A 20,381-nucleotide genomic window follows, 5' to 3' on the forward strand; every position below is an offset into this window, starting at 1 on the left:
GTATCTCTGCTTGCTTTTACTTCTCACAGCTGAAGGTTTGCTTCAATCGAGCAATACGATAGACTCTTGCAGTTGGGCTGCATACCTCCATCTTTTCCTCCTCCTACCTACCCCCCCCGACTCCCCCCGCGGTTGGTTTTACGTCTTCCACGACTAACAGATCTCCGGGATCTGCGCACAGTATTATAGGAGTGCGCCGTTATAGCTCTGCTTTCCTGCAGGACTTTCCTCCTCCGTCACAGGACCACCATCTCTTCCCTGGCACCGCGTCCTGGCCCTGCTTCAGTTCGTGTCACCGTTAGGAAATCCTTCCCCCGCCGGCGCGGACCGCTGCGTCTTTCCGTGTTTGCAAACACAATAAAAGCCCGGTGTGCCTGCGCAGAGGATGCCGGAGAGGCTTTTACAAGACAGCTGAAGCCCAGCCAAGACCCCCACTCCGCAAGAGCTCCCTTTAATCAGGTTAATCCCCGACGCTGTGATCAACAAAGGACCCCCCAGCCTTAATAAGGTGTTAAGTGCAAGGTCAATGCATGTTAGTCCATAAAATTTCAGCAAAGCGAAGACAATAACAAGGTGGAATGATGTGTTTATTGAAAGGGTATGGAAGCGATTATCCGCATGCCGCCACAATGTTTCTGCGCTCGCTGCAGCTTTTTTTTAACCTGTATAGTTCCAGGTCTATCACACTGGAATTCTAAGAACCTGTGATGAAAAAAAGATGGTTATGGGCCTGACTATTAAGAATCCTGTTCACACAGTGCATTTTTTCATACCTTCCTCCCCATTGACTTCAAAATGTCTGTCTTCAGACGGGCCTGATGGGCAAGAAGAGTTGGTAGGACGTACGCCGGATCTTTCTGTCTTCCTCATATATTACACTTCTTTTTGCAAAAATTAATTGATACTGTTTGATAATAGCCAAGAGAAATATTTGGGTCTGAAAACCACAAATCTGCAAAACCGAATCCCGTCCATGCGCATGCTGCAATTTTGTTATAGAAATGGGTCATGTTCTACGATTTGTCGAATGGCCAATAATATCGATGCAGATGACATCCGTGTGCTAGAAATTAATGAGACTGCATTCGATCAGCAATTTCGTCACCTGATCCCCGGCGATTATGGGAGCGACATGTTTCAAAATGTATCTGTAGAGCGCCACCTGCTGTCTGTTCTTTTTCTTATTTCTCCTTCCGCCTCACGGAGCTGGTCGCACACGCTCAGTTTCAATCTTCAACTGCCGCCAGCCATTAGAAGCTGTGGCAGTTACAGGGAGAGAGCTGCAGCAGAAAGGACACGCCCCCCTGAGCTGCCAGCTTTAAATAAATGTAGCAAAGACATTGTAGGAATAAATAGGGAGATCACCGGATCTGCGTGAGATACAAGGCTGGTTTAGTAAGGGGGTGTCATGTACTATATGATGTCTGATTTTCATTTTTTTGCATAAAAATAAAATAAAATGTAATGATCTTTTTGCAGACAGGTTAGAGGGGAGAGGCTCCTGCTGTTGATAGCCAGTCATATAATAGTGAGGAAGAGGAGGGGGGACGTGGCTGAGCTCCTAGAACACACTGAAATGACTACTATATATATTAGGACTAAGGGAAAGGAGGAGATAAAGGGAGAAAAGATTTGTTGTTTTTTGTCTTCTGTGTTCAGAGTTCCTTTAAGTCCCTGGCAAGTCCTTCCTCTATATCCCATGCCCCTTCCCCAGCCGTAGTTTATTTATTTGTGTTAGTCTGTGACCACGCTATTTCATTAAGCAGCATACAGTAATAATTAGTTCAGCTATAATGCCCCAGAACAAAAGCGTAGCGCTCGCTCATATTTTTCAGCTCTTTTTGATCAGTTCTGAACACATCTGGGATCTTTGGGAAAAGCATCAAGAAAAATTGCAGACTAGACGGAGAGAAGCGAGCGGCGCGGGGAGCACAGATCTGATTTATTGTCTCCCCCCTTCTACGTGGTCTTCAAAAGAGACCCTTGCTCATGGAACGAGAGCCTTGGAGAGCATCAGACCTTGTGATGGGACGGGAGGAGCAGTCCTGTGCTCGCTCCACCAGCGGAATTAACCCTCTTCCCTGTGTTAGGGTCCAACACACGAAGCCAATATAGGAACCCAGTTGACCCGAGCATGCTTTTGAAATGTGGGAGGATCAGGATCCCAACACAAGGAGAGACGCAGATGGTGCATTGGTCAGGTTGGTCGGGAAGACTGATTGACGACCGATGGTGTTGACCTCTGCTCTGATCATGGGCCTTCATCTATAACATAGAGACTATACACATTGTATACACTCTAGAGCAGGTCCACCACATGCAAAATAATAAAAATGGTCTCTGTAAGACCCCATGCACATGGTGCGGTGGCTGTAGAGCAGCCCATGGGGTCCTGTCTGGCTTCATGCTACACAGCAGAGTTGATGAAGCAGTGGGGCACAGCACTTAGTGGGGGTCTTGGCACCCCCGAACCCCACCTATCAAAAAGATAGATACTATTTTTAAAGTTGATTGCAACCAAAACCTTAAAGTTGGCCATATACTATTAATCAGTAGTTAGTTGCAGCCAGGAGGGGTTAAAAATTATATAAAATAATCCATAATCAACTGCTGCCGTTTCAGCGCTGCTCTGGTCCCTGCTGCTCTCCACTTCCTGCTCCTGTCTCGACACACAGGAAATGACTGATCGTGATCGCTCAGCCATATGTCCCGCGGCGGCATACATCGTGCGCATGGGAGCGCACAACATCATAGGTTACTGTGCGCATCGGGCCGCCCGCTGGACTAATGTCCTGTACTCTTATGATATTATGAATACGGGACAATAGTCCCGCGGGCGGTAACGATACGCACAGCATCATAGTAACCAATGAAGCCGTGCGCGCGATGTATGCCGCTCCGGGACATATGGCTCACTCACGGACCTTATGTCTCGGAGAGCATGCCTAAGGGCTCATGCACATGACAGTATGGCTTTTTCATTATTTTGCGTTTCTCAAAAAACGTATCCGCTAAAAAAAAATACGGATGACGTCCGTGTGCATTCAGTTTTTTGCGGAACGGAACAGCTGGCCCCTGATAGAACAGTACTATCCTTATCGGTTATGCGGACAATAATAGGACATGTTCTATCTTTGAACAGAACGGAAGTCATACGGAGTACCTTCCGTTTTTTTTGCGTATTCATTTGAAATAAATCGTTTCATATACGGTCTGTATACGGAACGCAAAAAACGGAAGGGGCTCGTTCACACGAACGTGTGCTGCCTGTTTCCGTATTGTGGACTGAATTTGCGGATCCGCAATACATGGGCACTGTTCCGTGGCCATTCCGCATCACGGATGCGGACCCATTCATTTCAATGGGTCCGCAAATCCGGAGATGCGGAACGGAACACTACGGAGTGCTTTCTGGGGTTCCGTTCCGTGCTTCCGCACCGCAAAAAGATAGAACTTGCTCTATATAAGTAAATGGGTCTGCAATACCCATGCGCCTGCCCCACGGACGCAATTTGCGGTCCACAGCACGGGCACGGCCTTCACACGTTCGTGTGAACGAGCCCTTATACAAAAGATTTCTTGCACCCGGTAACCCTTGCTGATTTCTTAGTGCGCCTAAGATTTTGCCGCAGAAATTTCTGCGACTGAAAATCCGTTCTGTTCGTACGAGTTTCTGCAAGCCCCAGTCAGAGGAGTGGAAATTATGGTATTTTCAGTCGCACAAGTTTCTGCAACAAAATCTGCCATGTGTGAAGGCGACCTTACAGCGGATGGGGCTGAGCCGAGGTGCTGGGCTCACTATGTCTTACTGCAGACAGGGAAAGGAGCCGTTGTCAGAGGTGGAGGAGGGGGACATGGCGGAGCTCCTGGGAGGCACAGAGAAGATTTCTTTATATATATTTCAGTTTTTGTTATGTGTTTTAAAATCAGATCAAATAAAAGGAAGAGATTAAAGGGAATGTGTCATCGAAAATTCTTATTTAAATGACATTTATGTTTTATGTTGCATATTTATTTTTGTCTTTATATTTTTTTTAAATTTTATAAAATTCTGCAGTTTTCACAGTGGCCACTAGGCCTAAAATATGTAAAGACAGGAGTGACCTCATTGACTTCTATTGGAGAGTTTTCTGGGCTCTGGGACCGGTGCAGAGGTCAGGAGGGAGCTGATAAGCTGTGATATCACCTATTGTGAGTGGTGGATCCGGCGTTATCTATGCAGAGGTGTTACTCGTCATTGTAATCCTACCTGTGTTGATAATGATAATGGCCACTGGAAAATTACCTGTGCAAAACAGGAAATCATGACCTATTATTAAACCTAGTGTCCAGTGAGAAAATTGCAGGATTAGGGCTCATGCACATGACCGTATGTATTTTGCGGTCTGCAAAACACGGATCCGCAAAAAACACTGATGACAACCGTGTGCATTCCACATTTTGCCGAACCGAACAGCCGGACCCTAATAGAACAGTCCTATTCTTGTCCGTTATGCGGACAAGAATAGGACATGTTCTATTTTTTTTCGTGAAACAGGCATCCGAAAACGGAATACACACGTACCTTCCATTTAAAAAATGGTTCCGCATACGGTCTTCAAAAAAAAATTAACGGACACGGAAAGAAAATAAGTTTGTGTGCATGAGCCCTTATAAACAATTTTCTTTTTAAATATAAAAACTCACTAACATTTCTAAAAAATATATATATATATAATTAACATAAAAACATGATTTAGGCCTCATGCACACGACCGTGCCGCAATTTGCGGAACGGAATGGGCGGCCCATTGTCGACATGCCTATTCTTGTCCGCAAAACGGACAAGAATAGGACATGTTATATTTTTTTTGCGGAGCCACGGAATGAAGCAACGGATGTGGACAGCACACTGAGTGCTGTCCGCATCTTTTGTGGCCCCATTGAAGTGAATGGGTCCGCGTCCGAGCCGCCAAAACTGCGGCTCTGATGCGGACCAAAACTACGGTCGTGTGCATGAGGCCTTAAACAATAGGTAATTTTCTGATTACACACTAACTTTAAGGAGGGAAGTTCTGGGATATTTTTTTTCGTGTTCCTTTTTGCTGCCCCAACCCTACACGTTATTAGGGCTCTTTAAGTTCGCCTTTAGGTGATTTTGGGCCTGTCCTGGCGGGTGCTGGATCCTCTGGGTTGCTGCCCTTATGAAATGTCGCTGTTCAGATTGTGTCCGTTGTGGTGCCCACTGCGCCCAGCGTCTAAATCCCCCTCGATTCTCAGCCCATCAAGTGTCTCATTATACGACAAGTTATTTTGTGCTTCGGGCAGGGACGTTAAATAACTGGTGCCGCTCCTCCCTCCGCCATTTCTTCCGTCTGTCTCGTCAGCGTTCTGCCACACACTGATAAATGCTCGGAGGCTGCCGTATTAATTAGCTGCTCAGGGATCAGCGACGGCGTGAACCAGGTGGAGGCGGAATTGGCAGCTTTACCTGCTTTGGCTGTACAGTCCCAGGTGGTAACGATTCGTCTTCAAACATATTGGTCCCTGGGAACCTCCAAGATTATTGGCGCTGAATAAAATTGTCTAGGATTTACTGATCAGACGAACGCTCTGATATCCAGGTACGGCTGGAGTGATTAAAGGGGTTGTCCAGGATCAGAAAAACATGTTTTTGTTTTTATTTAAAAAAATATAAAAAGCGCCACACCTGTCCACAGGTGGTGTGTGGTACTGCAGCTCAGCCTCGTTCACTTCAAGAGTTGAGCAGTAAATGCCAGGCACAACCCATGGACCGATGTGGTTCTGGAAGAAAGCAGACGTGTTTTTTATTTTTTGTTTGTTTTTTAACGTGTTTATTTTGCCGAATAAGTTTTCATTTCTATTCTGACCACTTTGGGGTAGATACACTTTTTTTTATTTCTTTTTTGAAGCGTGGTAAACTTAAAAAACAGCAAGTCTGACATTATTTTCTGTTCTTGTACTGCATTTGTAATGTGATCTTAGTTCAGAACTTTACAGGCACGGTGCTACCAATTTTGTGCACTTTGTTTTTATTTTTTACTTTTTTCTTACTTTTTGTTTGTTACTTTTTTTATTTTTTTATTCTACATTTTCTAAGTCCCACTCGGACGCTTTACCACTCTGGGACTGGATCGCTGATATAATACACTGCAGTGTCCACTTATCTGCTCTCCACGTGGCTTCACAACAGGTATCGGGGTGAACTACAATGCAGAATTTTTTTCAATTTTTCTATATTATTATTTTTTTTTTAAATAATCTCTTGGATAATAAAGTGGCAGCCGTCAGCACCGGGTCCTTCAATAGTACGATGTTAAGGACCTATAACAACTGGGAATGGGACACTGAGCTGCAATACCAGATGTGGCCTATGGACAAGAGTGGCGCTGTTTCCAGGGGGGAAAAATTTTTATATATAGTTTTTTTATTTCTAACTTTCTTCAGTAGAAACCTAGAATTTATTATTTTCTGCTCTGAATATAAATGACCTTAGGTAACGATGAGCTTGATTTGCATATATTCAGGACGCCCGATCCAAGCTGTTTGACCGTTTCTTGACCTGCAGCCTCCATTCTGGATTCCTTTCTGACCTCCCTCAATAACATCACCAAAATAGCCCAGCATACGGGAGAGCAGATCACTTAATACCTCAGCGGGCAAGCGGCAGCCTCTAGGACGCTGTACTTTAATCTCTCCATCCACACAGTGCTCATTTTAATTTGCAAAATTGAAGCCAGGTTGAGTGCAGTAAAGCCTGGCTTGAGTAAATATTCATGCACCACTGATCTAACATGTCTCCATTTCATTTCTGCGATTGCAAGAATTACCTTCCTGGGCCGGCATCGACTCTCAGGCTGATTCCCATTTGAGATAGGTAGAGGCTCACACTCCTTTACGTGGCACTAGGCAAACATGAATGTATTTTTAAAACCTCTCTCTTCCCGTACCCAAGGGGAAGATCCATCACAGGGAGCCGCTCCGGGCATGATCGGCGCCCTAAAACCCCTAATTCGCGGCCGGGCGTTCTCCTCTATGGCTGCATTACTGGATGAGAAACAATTGTAACGATTTGGATCAAATGTAACTAATCTGCTTTTCTGCAACAACCAATCAGATAGCCGATAGAAGCTGTTATCTGGTTGCTATGGGTGATGCATTTGCTCCCATGTTATTAAATGCCCTCGTTTGGTTGCCAGGGGTATTAGCAGATAAGCTGTCAGGCGGCTGCTGCGGTATTCCTGCAGGAAGCTGTGGTGCTTTATATTAAACCTGTCACCGCAGGGCTTCTTCATTGAAATGATCCCGGCTATCAGTGTGTGCCATCAGCTCCATTTGCAGAGGATATTGAATTGTATCCATTACCTTTGCAGCCATATTTTGTGTGCTGGACCCATTATTCATGAGGATGCAACTTACTAATACATAGGACTGTAAAATGTCACTGGCTTGACAGCACAGGGTATACCCAAGGGCATGTCCGTCTACGGGCACCGTTGAAATATAAACAGTTCGTATACAAAATGTACATAAAATATGTCTATAACTTGTCTGTGTACTGAGCCAGAGCTGCATTCATGATTCTGCTGGTTGTCAGTAGACACAGTCAGCAAGCTTGTTGGCAGAAACAGCCCTGACGGTTTATTTCAGCTCCTGTATCGCAGGGGACAGTTCGTTTGATTCTTGTGCAGTGCCTAGTGTAAAGATACATTACAGGATGCAAATCACCAGAGCAAGCGCTGTGCAGATAAAGCAAAGGCAAGGGATCTTGGGAGATGACAGCCATGATGTCTGCATTATTGGGAGTGCAGCTCTGGAGTATAATACAGGATGTAACTCAGGATCAGTACAGGGTAAGTAATGTATGTACACAGTGACTGCACCAGCAGAATAGTGAGTGCAGCTCTGGAGTATAATACAGGATGTAACTCAGGATCAGTACAGGATAAGTAATGTATGTACACAGTGACTGCACCAGCAGAATAGTGAGTGCAGCTCTGGAGTATAATACAGAATGTAACTCAGGATCAGTACAGGATAAGTAATGTATGTACACAGTGACTGCACCAGCAGAATAGTGAGTGCAGCTCTGGAGTATAATACAGGATGTAACTCAGGATCAGTACAGGATAAGTAATGTATGTACACAGTGACTGCACCAGCAGAATAGTGAGTGCAGCTCTGGAGTATAATACAGGATGTAACTCAGGATCAGTACAGGATAAGTAATGTAATGTATGTACACAGTGACTGCACCAGCAGAGTAGTGAGTGCAGCTCTGGAGTATAACTCAGGATCAGTACAGGATAAGTAATGTAATGTATGTACACAGTGACTGCACCAGCAGAATAGTGAGTGCAGCTCTGGAGTATAATACAGGATGTACAAACCGGATTCCAAAAAAGTTGGGACACTATACAAATCGTGAATAAAAACTGAATGCAATGATGTGGAGGTGCCAACTTCTAATATTTTATACAGAATAGAACATAAATCACGGAACAAAAGTTTAAACTGAGAAAATGTACCATTTTAAGGGAAAAATATGTTGAATCAGAATTTCATGGTGTCAACAAATCCCCAAAAGGTTGGGACAAGGCCATTTTCACCACTGTGTGGCATCTCCCCTTCTTCTTACAACACTCAACAGACGTCTGGGGACCGAGGAGACCAGTTTCTCAAGTTTAGAAATAGGAATGCTCTCCCATTCTTGTCTAATACAGGCCTCTAACTGTTCAATCGTCTTGGGCCTTCTTTGTTGCACCTTCCTCTTTATGATGCGCCAAATGTTCTCTATAGGTGAAAGATCTGGACTGCAGACTGGCCATTTCAGTACCCGGATCCTTCTCCTACGCAGCCATGATGTTGTGATTGATGCAGAATGTGGTCTGGCATTATCTTGTTGAAAAATGCAGGGTCTTCCCTGAAAGAGATGACGTCTGGATGGGAGCAGATGTTGTTCTAGAAGCTGAATATAGTTTTCTGCATTGATGGTGCCTTTCCAGACATGCAAGCTGCCCATGCCACACGCACTCATGCAACCCCATACCATCAGAGATGCAGGCTTCTGAACTGAGCGTTGATAACAACTTGGGTTGTCCTTGTCCTCTTTGGTCCGGGTGACATGGCGTCCCAGATTTCCAAAAAGAACTTTGAATCGTGACTCGTCTGACCACAGAACAGTCTTCCATTTTGCCACACTCCATTTTAAATGATCACTGGCCCAGTGAAAACGCCTGAGCTTGTGGATCTTGCTTAGAAATGGCTTCTTCTTTGCACTGTAGAGTTTCAGCTGGCAACGGCGGATGGCCCGGTGGATTGTGTTCACTGACAATGGTTTCTGGAAGTATTCCTGAGCCCATTCTGTGATTTCCTTTAGGCCTCTTTCACACGGGCGTTGCGGGAAAATGTGCGGGATTTTTCCGCACGAGTGCAAAACATTGTAATGCGTTTTGCACTCGCGTGAGAAAAATCGCGCGTGTTTGGTACCCAAACCCGAACTTCTTCACAGAAGTTCGGGCTTGGGATCGGTGTTCTGTAAATAGTATTATTTTCCCTTATAACATGGTTATAAGGGGAAATAATAGCATTCTGAATACAGAATGCATAGTAGGTGATCAATTGAGGGTTAAAAAATAAATAAAAAAATTAACTCACCTTCTCATCTTGTTCGCGTAGTTCCCGGTCTCTTCTTTACTTCTTTAATGATGAGCTGTCGGCTAAAGGACCTTTAGTGACGTCAGATCACATGCTCCAATCACATGGTCCATCACCGTGGTGATGTACCATGTGATTGGAGCATGTGATCTGACGTCACCACAGGTCCTAGCCGATAGTTCATCTTTTGAGAAGTAAAGAAGAGACCGGGAACTTCGCGAACAAGATGAGAAGGTGAGTTAATTTTTTTATTTATTTTTTAACCCTCAATTGATCACCTACTATGCATTCTGTATTCAGAATGCTATTATTTCCCCTTATAACCATGTTATAAGGGAAAATAATACCTTGACCCTTACGCACAGAGATTGTTCCAGATTCTCTGAATCTTCGGATGATGTTATGCACAGTTGATGATGATAGATGGAAAGTCTTTGCAATGTTTCGCTGGGTAACACCTTTCTGATATTGCTCCACTATCTTTCTGCGCAACATTGTGGGAATTGGTGATCCTCTACCCATCTTGGCTTCTGAGAGACACTGCCACTCTGAGAAGCTCTTTTTATACCCAATCATGTTGCTAATTGACCTAATTAGTGTTAATTGGTCTTCCAGCTCTTCGTTATGCTCAAATTTACTTTTTCCAGCCTCTTATTGCTACTTGTCCCAACTTTTTGGGGATTTGTTGACACCGTGAAAATTGGAATCAACGTATTTTTCCTTTAAAATGATACATTTACTCGGATTAAACGTTTGATCTGTCATCTACGTTCTATTACAAATAAAATATTGACATTTGCCATCTCCACATCATTGCATTCAGTTTTTATTTACAATTTGTTTAGTGTCCCAACTTTTTTGGAATCCGGTTTGTAACTCAGGATCAGTACAAGATAGGTAATGTAATGTATGTACACAGTGACTGCACCAGCAGAATAGTGAGTTCAGCTCAGGAGTATAATACAGGATGTAACTCAGGATCAGTACAGGATAAGTAATGTATGTACACAGTGACTGCACCAGCAGAATAGTGAGTGCAGCTCTGGAGTATAATACAGGATGTAACTCAGGATCAGTACAGGATAAGTAATGTATGTACACAGTGACTGGACCAGCAGAATAGTGAGCGCAGCTCTGGAGTATAATACAGGATGTAACTCCGGATCAGTACAGGATAAGTAATGTAATGTATGTACACAGTGACTGCACCAGCAGAATAGTGAGTGCAGCTCTGGAGTATAATACAGGATGTAACTCAGGATCAGTACAGGATAAGTAATGTATGTACACAGTGACAGCACCAGCAGAATAGTGAGTGCAGCTCTGGAGTATAATACAGGATGTAACTCAGGATCAGTACAGGATAAGTAATGTAATGTATGTACACAGTGACTGCACCAGCAGAATAGTGAGTGCAGCTCTGGAGTATAATACAGGATGTAACTCAGGATCAGTACAGGATAAGTAATGTATGTCCACAGTGACTGCACCAGCAGAATAGCGAGTGCAGCTCTGAAGTTTATAATGGGACATAACAGCGGATCAGTTATGTATGTACCCAGTGACTGTCTAGCATTAACAGGTCCTTACAATCAATACTGATTTCAGAGGCTTGTGGCATATAGGGGGTTAGGCCTCCTGCACAGGAACGTGTGTGCCCCATGGCCCTGCTGCGGCCTCCAAATTGTGGGCCGCAATGCACGAACACCTACCGTGGGGCAGCTGCAGCGGATCGCGGACCCATTCACTTTAAGGTCTATTACACATGACCGTAGGTGTCCCGTTGCTGTATTGCGGATCCGCAATACACGGGCACCGTTCCGTGTGCATTCTGCATCACGGATGCGGACCCATTGACCTGAATGGATCCGCAAATCGGGAGATGCGGAATGGTGCAGAACGGAACCCTACGGAAGCACTACAGAGTGCTTCCGTTGGGATTTTGTCCCGTACATCCGTTCCACAAAAAGATACATGTCCTATCTTTTTGCGAAACGGGCGGATCGCAGCATGGCCACGGGGGGCGCACACGTTCGTGTGCAGGAGGCCTAATGGGTCCGTGATCCGCCCGTTCTGCAAAAAGATAGGACATGTTCTATCTTTTTGCGGAACGGAAGTACGGGAGGAAACCCCACGGAAGCACTCCGTAGTGCTTCCGTAGGGTTCCATTCCGCATCTCCGGATTTGCGGACCCGTTGAAGTGAATGGGTCCGCATCCGTGATGCCGAATGCCCCACGGAACGGCGACCGTGTATTGCGGATCCGCATATGCGGTCCACAGCACGAGACACCTACGGTCGTGTGCAATAGGCCTATTTAATCTGAGTCTCAGACAGGAGATGCAGATCCTGTTAATATTACGTCCCATTTTTCTGTCCCACTTTCTGCATTTGTGGAATTTCCTAAGGAATGTCCTAGTTTGTATTCGGCTTCCTTTCTTTCTTTTCGCTGACTCTTTCATTTTTCCGTGACCTTGAAAGGTGATCCACTGAATTAGTGTTGTTTCCCCTTGTCAAATAACTCCCCTGAATAAGAGATTGGGTTGCGGGCAGCCGTCCTATTAGTGTGCTACATTAACACCGAAGAAGCTTACAGGCATTTGCAATTAACATTATTAATTGTGGTTTGGATCGAAAACCGCCGGCGATCAGTCATCCAATCCGTCCTAATAAATGCCAGTTTAACACGGCGAGGCGTGAGGCTTGGAAGGGAAGGAAGTCTGACCGTTTATTTGTGTCTTAAGCTGCAATTTAGGAAAAGAATTCTGAAATGCCAAATCTGTTTAAACCGAATGTAGCTTTCCAGCCTGAAGCGACCTCTGCTGCTCCAGCACACCGCGCCGGCTCGATTGTAAGCTCCACTGCAGCATTATGGATGGGAATGGATATAGAAATGCATAGCACGGTGGCTCAGTGGTTAGCAACGGTGCCTTACAGCGCTGGGGTCCTAGCTTCGAATCCGACCAAGGACAAGATCTGCATGGAGTTTGTATGTTCTCCCCGTGTTTGCGTGGGTTTCCTCCGGCTTCCTCCCACACTCCAAAGACAGACTGATAGGGACCTTAGATTGTGAGCCCCATTGGGGACAGCTGGATGCTAATGTCTGTAAAGCGCTGCGGAATATAGTAGCGCTATATAAGTGCATATAATAAATAATAATAACAGTATAATGAGATGATGGAAATGTCCTGACACCAGCTCAGCCATTCATACACGGGCTACATTGCATGCTTCCACTAACAGCATGTAGGTAACCAGCTGATAGAGATCTCGCTGTGGGCATGCTGGAATATGCCGTCAAACCGATCTGCAGTATATGATCTCATCTTGTTATAGCGCCACCTGGTGATCAGTAGCGGCACCAGGTCAGCCATTCATACCCAATCTACATTGCATGCCTTCATTAACAGCGTGTAAGTAACCAGCTAGCTGTGGGTGCGCTGGAATACGTAGTCAAAACTATCTGCAGTATATGACATGTTACATGGTGCAATAATCTCATCTTGTTAAAGCACCACTTGGTGCTCAATAGTGGCGGTGTATTTCCCCCCCCCCTCCCCTGTCTTCTGATGCCCAGGTATCTACCGGTAGTCACTTAAAGGGAATGTATCGCTGATTTCTTATTTTTACTGTTTAAAACGTGCGGCTCTTTGCTTCATCATGTGCGGCTCTAGCTGTGGAGCGGGGAAGCAGTCGGGCGGCGCACTCTGCGGCTCTAGCTGTGGAGCCGGGAAGCAGTCGGGCGGCGCACTCTCCTCCCCAGGCTCAGATCTCTTTTCCTGTTGCTACTTTGCGGCTCCAGCTCACTCTCCACTACGTCCTCCTGATGCACACAGTGTGAGAACGTAGTACGTGGAGACACGGACTATGACCGGACGTTGTGCTCATCAGGTCACAGTGCAGAGCGTGGCAGACCTGCAGAGTAGCAGGTGCCCGAGCAGGAGCCCAGTGCCTGATCAGGAGAGGGAAGAGAATTTTTTAAATTATAGAACTGAGCATGGGGGTCCTGATCTGAGCATGGGGGGGGGGGGGGGGTCAGATCTGAGCAGGGGGGGGGGCGCCAGAACTGATCAGGGGGGGTCGCCAGAACTGAGCATGGGGGGTCGTCAGAACTGAGCATGGGGGGGGGGGTCGCCAGAACTGAGCAGGGGGGGGGTCGTCAGAACTGAGCATATGGGGGGGGGGTCAGAACTGAGCATATTGGGGGGTCAGAACTGAGCATATTGGGGGGTCAGAACTGAGAATATGGGGGGGGTCAGAACTGAGAATATGCAGGGGGTCAGAACTGAGAATATGGGGGGTCGCCAGAACTGAGCATGGGGGGGTCGTCAGAACTGAGCATATGGGGGGGGGGGTCAGAACTGAGAATATGGGGGGGGGGGTCAGAACTGAGAATATGGGGGGGGTCAGAACTGAGAATATGGGGGGGGTCAGAACTGAGAATATGGGGGGGGTCAGAACTGAGAATATGGGGGGGGGGGTCAGAACTGAGCATATGGGGGGGGTCATCAGAACTGAGCATATGGGGGTCATCAGAACTGAGCATATGGGGGGGATGTCAGAACTGAGCATATTGGGGGGTCAGAACTGAGAATATGGGGGGGGTCAGAACTGAGAATATGGGGGGGGTCAGAACTGAGAATATGGGGGGGGGGTCAGAACTGAGCATATGGGGGTCATCAGAACTGAGCATATGGGGGTCATCAGAACTGAGCATATGGGGGGGATGTCAGAACTGAGCATGGGGGGGGGGGGGGTCTCCAGAACTGAGCATGGGGGGGGGGGGTCTCCAGAACTGAGCATGGGGGGGTCGTCAGAACTGAGCATATGGGGGGGGGTCAGAACTGAGCATATGGGGGGGGGTCAGAACTGAGCATATTGGGGGGTCAGAACTGAGAATATGGGGGGGGTCAGAACTGAGCATATGGGGGGGTCAGAACTAAGCGTATGGGGGTCATCAGAACTGAGCATATGGGGGGATGTCAGAACTGAGCATGGGGGGGGTCGTCAGAACTGAGCATGGGGGGGGTCAGATCTGAGCATGGGGTGGACTTGTTGGAGCATGGGTTGGTCAGGTCTGAGCATGGGGGGGTCAGATCTGAGAAGAGGGAAGATTTGGGGGGGGGGGGGGGGGGAGATCTGAGCACTGAGGGTCAGACACTGGGAGTCTGATTTGTGTTGTCTGATCCGAGCATTGGGGGTCTGATGAGGTTTGTGGATCTTATTTTAGGTCAGATGAGGATTTTCTCTGCTAATGAAAAATAAGAAACTTCTTTTTTTTTTTTTATCAGACCTCAGATCAGATAAAAAATATTTTTTCCCCCCTTTATTTTTCTTTGTTAAAACCTAGGTGAAACATACGGTGACTCGTGTGTAAATGTATAGCTCGTGGCTCCTGGTAGTTTTTTTTTTGTTTTCTTTTTGGCTCTTTGTGTCTGTAAGCTTGGTCACCTCTGGTTTAAAACCAAATATTCGTTTTTTTTTATTTTTCTTTATTACTTGTGTTTTTGTTTTCTAATTGTGGATCTATTATTTTGTGTCTAGTTCTGTACATGAAAAAGCAAATAGATGGCAGCACTAAAGTCAATAAATAAAATTGACAAAAGAGGTGCACACCAAAAAGGGACTATTGCCCAGCATACAAAACAGCAAAAAGGCAGCACTCAAAAATAAATAAAAATGCAAAAATGATTTATTCACCCATGTGGAGACGCGATGTTTCGGCCGAACCTTAGAGCCTTTCTCAAGCAGTTATACATGTGAGCTGAACAGATGTGCATGATTATGGAGGATTTGCTTTAAAGAGGCCACATGGACCATAGAAACCTGTAGACTGACGATTCTTTTTGAATTTTATGGGCAAGTGTTCTGGGCATGCTCTGTGACCTGTGCAGGGAGTGGTATAGATAAGAAGTGACCATCGCCTATTGTAAATGATTGATCCTGTGTATTCTATATGGGTGTTGCCTCTCCTGGTAATTCTGCCTGCGATGATGATGAGATGACTGCTGAGTTGTGATCTCCACGGGGCTCTGTGTAAAAACTGCAGGATGTCAGGATTTTTTTTTTATGATGTCAGTACTGCTTTGTTTCTCCCCTCTTAAACCCATGGCAGATTCCCTCATGTTTCCTCTCAGCCGTCCGCCGATCATAGACCTAGTGGTCACTGACAGTCTACGGTCAGATAATTTACCGCAGTCATTACGTCCTGTGGTCTGGACTGTATTTCAGCCCCGCACCAGTCACAGGCGGTACACTGAGGCTCCAGCTACAGGTATTGTAAATGAATTGCTTTTATAATGTCCAAGACAAGAGCCGCTCCTGCGGAGGAGAACACTTAACACGGTCTCGTATTGATTGCGGCTTCTCTGGACTACTCCTCCGGGGATCACTTCATATATTTACCGGCCACAAATTGAATTTCACAAGAAGCTTCTCGATGGACGGAGCATTTAAGGGCACAGAGTCCTTGCATCGGTTTACAGACTATCAGGCCCTTGGCCCTCCTAGATTTCTCTCGTTCTCCATGGACAGGCAGAAGCGACGTTCCTCTATGTGATCCACCTCCAGCAGTTGATAAATGGCTTACTAAATCATTCAAAGCATCTTCAGAGGGACTGAAGGCTCCCAGGCACAATGGCTGCTACATTTCTTCTGCAGTGACTTTGCCAAGTTGACCTGCCTTGTCCGGTCCAGCTTTTCTTTTATTAAATATGTCCCTGCAGATAGTTCTGCTAGTTCTACACCTGGAACATGCACCTTCCAGACAGACTAGTGCTTTATATGCTACTTCTCCTCATATTACATCATTTCTGGGGCTGGAGCTCTTCTGAAACAACTGATCGGCGGAGCGGTGGGTTGTCCGATCCCGCCGATCGGGTAGTGATGGCTTATCCTGAGGATAGTCCATCAGTAGTAAAGGAGAGGACAACCCATTTAAAGGGAGCTCCACACACAATAGATTTGCCGCTGCAGGACCCACCATGTGCAGATCGCTAGGATATGCCATCACTTTATGAACAGTGGTGGTCTCACCTCTGGTACCTTCACATTTCTGAGAAGGAAGGGGATGTCGCTATGGTGAAGCACTGCACCCCCTCCCATCTATTAGGCGCCTCGTACACATGACCATGTCCTTTTTGAAGCTTCCAAACCTCGGATTTGCAAAATACACGTACACGTATTTTGTTTTTGCAGACCTGTTGACTTCAACAGGTCTGTGGTCCACATTTTGCTGACATACTCTATCTTTTTGCAGATGATCTGTGTGCTTTCTGCATCCTTATTTCCGTTCTGCAAAAAGATAGAACGTGTCCTATACCTGGCCACCAAATGTGGACCACGGACAACGGTATCTGTATTTTGCGGCTCTGCAATTTGCAGAGCACAAAATGCATATCCCTGTGTGCATGAGACCTTACCTGCACACCGGTGGTCGCGACCACTCGAACTGCAGCTGGCCCCATTTACTTGAATGGAGCTGTAGTTCCCTGCACAGCGGGTGGCCAAGGCACAGATGTGCAGGGGGGAAACAGTGAAGTGCTGAATTATCTCTGTGTCCCCTTCATTCTCAGGATCGTTGGGGATCCTAGAGGTCAAGACATATGCCAGTGATGCTCAACCTGCGGCCCTCCAGCTGTTGCAAAACTACAACTCCCAGCATGCCTGGACAGCCTACAGCTATTGGGGCATGCTGGGATTTGTAGTTTTGCAACAGCTGGATGGCCGCAGGTTGAGCATCCCTGACATATACTCTGACTTTATCTGATGGGAATGTCTGTTTGACAGTATTACCAGAGGAGTCCACATTCTTGATGAACCCATTTGTGAAGACCAGGCATGCTCAACCTGCGGCCCCCCAGCTATTGTAAAACTACAACTCCCACAATGCCCTGCTGTAGGCTGATAGCTGTAGGCTGTTCGGGCATGCTGGGAGTTGTAGTTTTGCAACAACTTGAGGGCCGCAGGTTGAGCATGCCTGGTGAAGACCAATATTGGCCGACTTCAGTGGGTGAAACCGTCCAACCACCAATTGCCATCTGTAGTCCCAATGAGGTGTCCTCAGTTTTGACTTTTTTTTTCCTCTTCTTCTTTACATTCTTTTAGGTGTCTAAGAAGGTGAAAAGCATGCAGATGTTCCACCAGCCGGTCAGCAGCGCCATGCAGGGCGATCGCCTGGGAATCTGCGTAACTCAGTTTGATCCAAAGCTGTTAGAAAGAGGACTTGTCTGCACTCCAGACTCGCTGCACACAATCCACGCGGCCATAATATCCGTCAAGAAGATCCCTTACTTTAAAGGGTCTCTTCACACCAAAGCCAAGTTCCATATAACGTTGGGCCATGAAACTGTAATGGGGAAAGTCATGTTCTTCAGCGTTCCTCCTCCTCCTCACCTCAACCAAGAAGAACCTACAGACCACTTCGATTTCGGGGAGGAGTATTTATATCAGGACAGCTATATCACGAAGGACTCGGGCAAAGCGGATAGTCCTCAGGGAGACGAGCTCCTTCCTAAGGAGCAGTGGGCCTTACTGGAGTTTGAGAGGCCGGTCACCTGTCCCAAACCGTGCCTTGTGATTGGATCCAAGTTGGACACTGACATCCATTCAAATACCTGTAGATTAGCCTTTCATGGAGTCCTCCTCGAAGGGGCAGAACACAAGAACTACTCCGAGACATTTCTTCCAAAACTCAAGGTCTTCAAGATGAAACACAAGGAAGGACAAGTTGAGAGGGTAAGAGAGAGTACTCGTTCTTTCAGACTTAGAATGAATGTGCATCACCAGAAAGGTCAATGTTTGAGGCCTGGCAAGCGAAACTCTGCTTCTTAAACAATCAACATAAGAAAATGGAGTAGAAGGGAATGGATCACTGATTTCTCTGTTAGATTTCTTCAAGACTGTTGGTTTCACAAGCTGCAAGTCTTGAAGACTGTCCGGCAAATTGATGAGTGACTTCATTCTATCCCTTTATCTAAGTTTAACATCTCTTTAACTGCTGGCAGCAGCCATGTCTGGAGCTAGCCCCTGGTGATTTTCAGTAAATGATTGGAGACTTTCTGGTTTTGCATAGAATTATCCTTTTTTCTATTAGGTTGATGGAAGTGACTTAGCTTCACTTATTTTTGCTGTGTGCTTGGTGTACAGAATATCTTCTATGATGCAGGAAAAGCTGGGCCACGGAAAGCCACAATACCGTGGCGAGATTTGGAGAATGTAATAGTTAAGTAATGTTTATGAAGAGGGGAAATGATAGATAGATATGGGATAGATAGATATGGGATAGATAGATATGGGATAGATAGATATGGGATAGATAGATATGGGATAGATAGATAGATATGGGATAGATAGATAGATATGGGATAGATAGATAGATATGGGATAGATAGATAGATAGATAGATATGGGATAGATAGATAGATATGGGATAGATAGATAGATAGATAGATATGGGATAGATAGATATGGGATAGATAGATAGATATGGGATAGATAGATATGGGATAGATAGATATGGGATAGATAGATAGATATGGGATAGATAGATATGGGATAGATAGATATGGGATAGATAGATATGGGATAGATAGATATGGGATAGATAGATATGGGATAGATAGATATGGGATAGATAGATAGATAGATATGGGATAGATAGATAGATAGATATGGGATAGATAGATAGATATGGGATAGATAGATAGATATGGGATAGATAGATAGATATGGGATAGATAGATAGATATGGGATAGATAGATAGATATGGGATAGATAGATAGATAGATATGGGATAGATAGATAGAAATGAGATAGATAGATAGATAGATATGAGATAGATAGATATGGGATAGATAGATAGATATGGGATAGATATGGGATAGATAGATAGATAGATAGATAGATAGATAGATATGGGATAGATATGGGATAGATAGATAAATAGATATGGGATAGATAGATAAATAGATATGGGATAGATAGATAAATAGATATGGGATAGATATGGGATAGATAGATATGGGATAGATAGATAGATATGGGATAGATAGATAGATAGATAGATAGATAGATAGATAGATATGGGATAGATAGATATGGGATAGATAGATATGGGATAGATAGATATGAGATAGATAGATATGGGATAGATAGATATGGGATAGATAGATATGGGATAGATAGATAGATATGGGATAGATAGATATGGGAAACTCTGCTCCTTAAACAATCAACATAAGAAAATGGAGCAGAAGAGAATGAATCACTGATTTCTCTGTTAGATTTCTTCAAGACTGTTGGTTTCACAAGCTGAAAGTCTTGAAGACTGTCCGGCAAATTGATAGATAGATAGATATGGGATAGATAGATAGATATGGGATAGATAGATAGATATGGGATAGATAGATAGATATGGGATAGATAGATATGGGATAGATAGATATGGGATAGATAGATATGGGATAGATAGATATGGGATAGATAGATATGGGATAGATAGATATGGGATAGATAGATATGGGATAGATAGATATGGGATAGATAGATATGGGATAGATAGATATGGGATAGATAGATAGATATGGGATAGATAGATATGGGATAGATAGATAGATAGATAGATAGATAGATAGATATGGGATAGATAGATAGATAGATATGGGATAGATAGATATGGGATAGATAGATAGATAGATATGGGATAGATAGATAGATATGGGATA

General features: G+C 45.1%; 1 protein-coding gene across 1 annotated transcript in view; it reads left to right on the top strand.

The window, feature by feature from the left end:
• Positions 1-20,381, top strand: part of EEFSEC (eukaryotic elongation factor, selenocysteine-tRNA specific) — a 135,203-nt gene that overhangs the window by 59,316 nt on the left and 55,506 nt on the right. Inside the window, exon 5 of the mRNA XM_040407403.1 lies at positions 17,763-18,392. Coding sequence (XP_040263337.1) covers positions 17,763-18,392 — 630 coding nt within the window. The remainder of the gene's footprint in view (positions 1-17,762; positions 18,393-20,381) is intronic.

This window comes from Bufo bufo, chromosome 9 (assembly GCF_905171765.1).
Source record: "Bufo bufo chromosome 9, aBufBuf1.1, whole genome shotgun sequence".
Taxonomy (NCBI): Eukaryota; Metazoa; Chordata; class Amphibia; order Anura; family Bufonidae; genus Bufo; species Bufo bufo.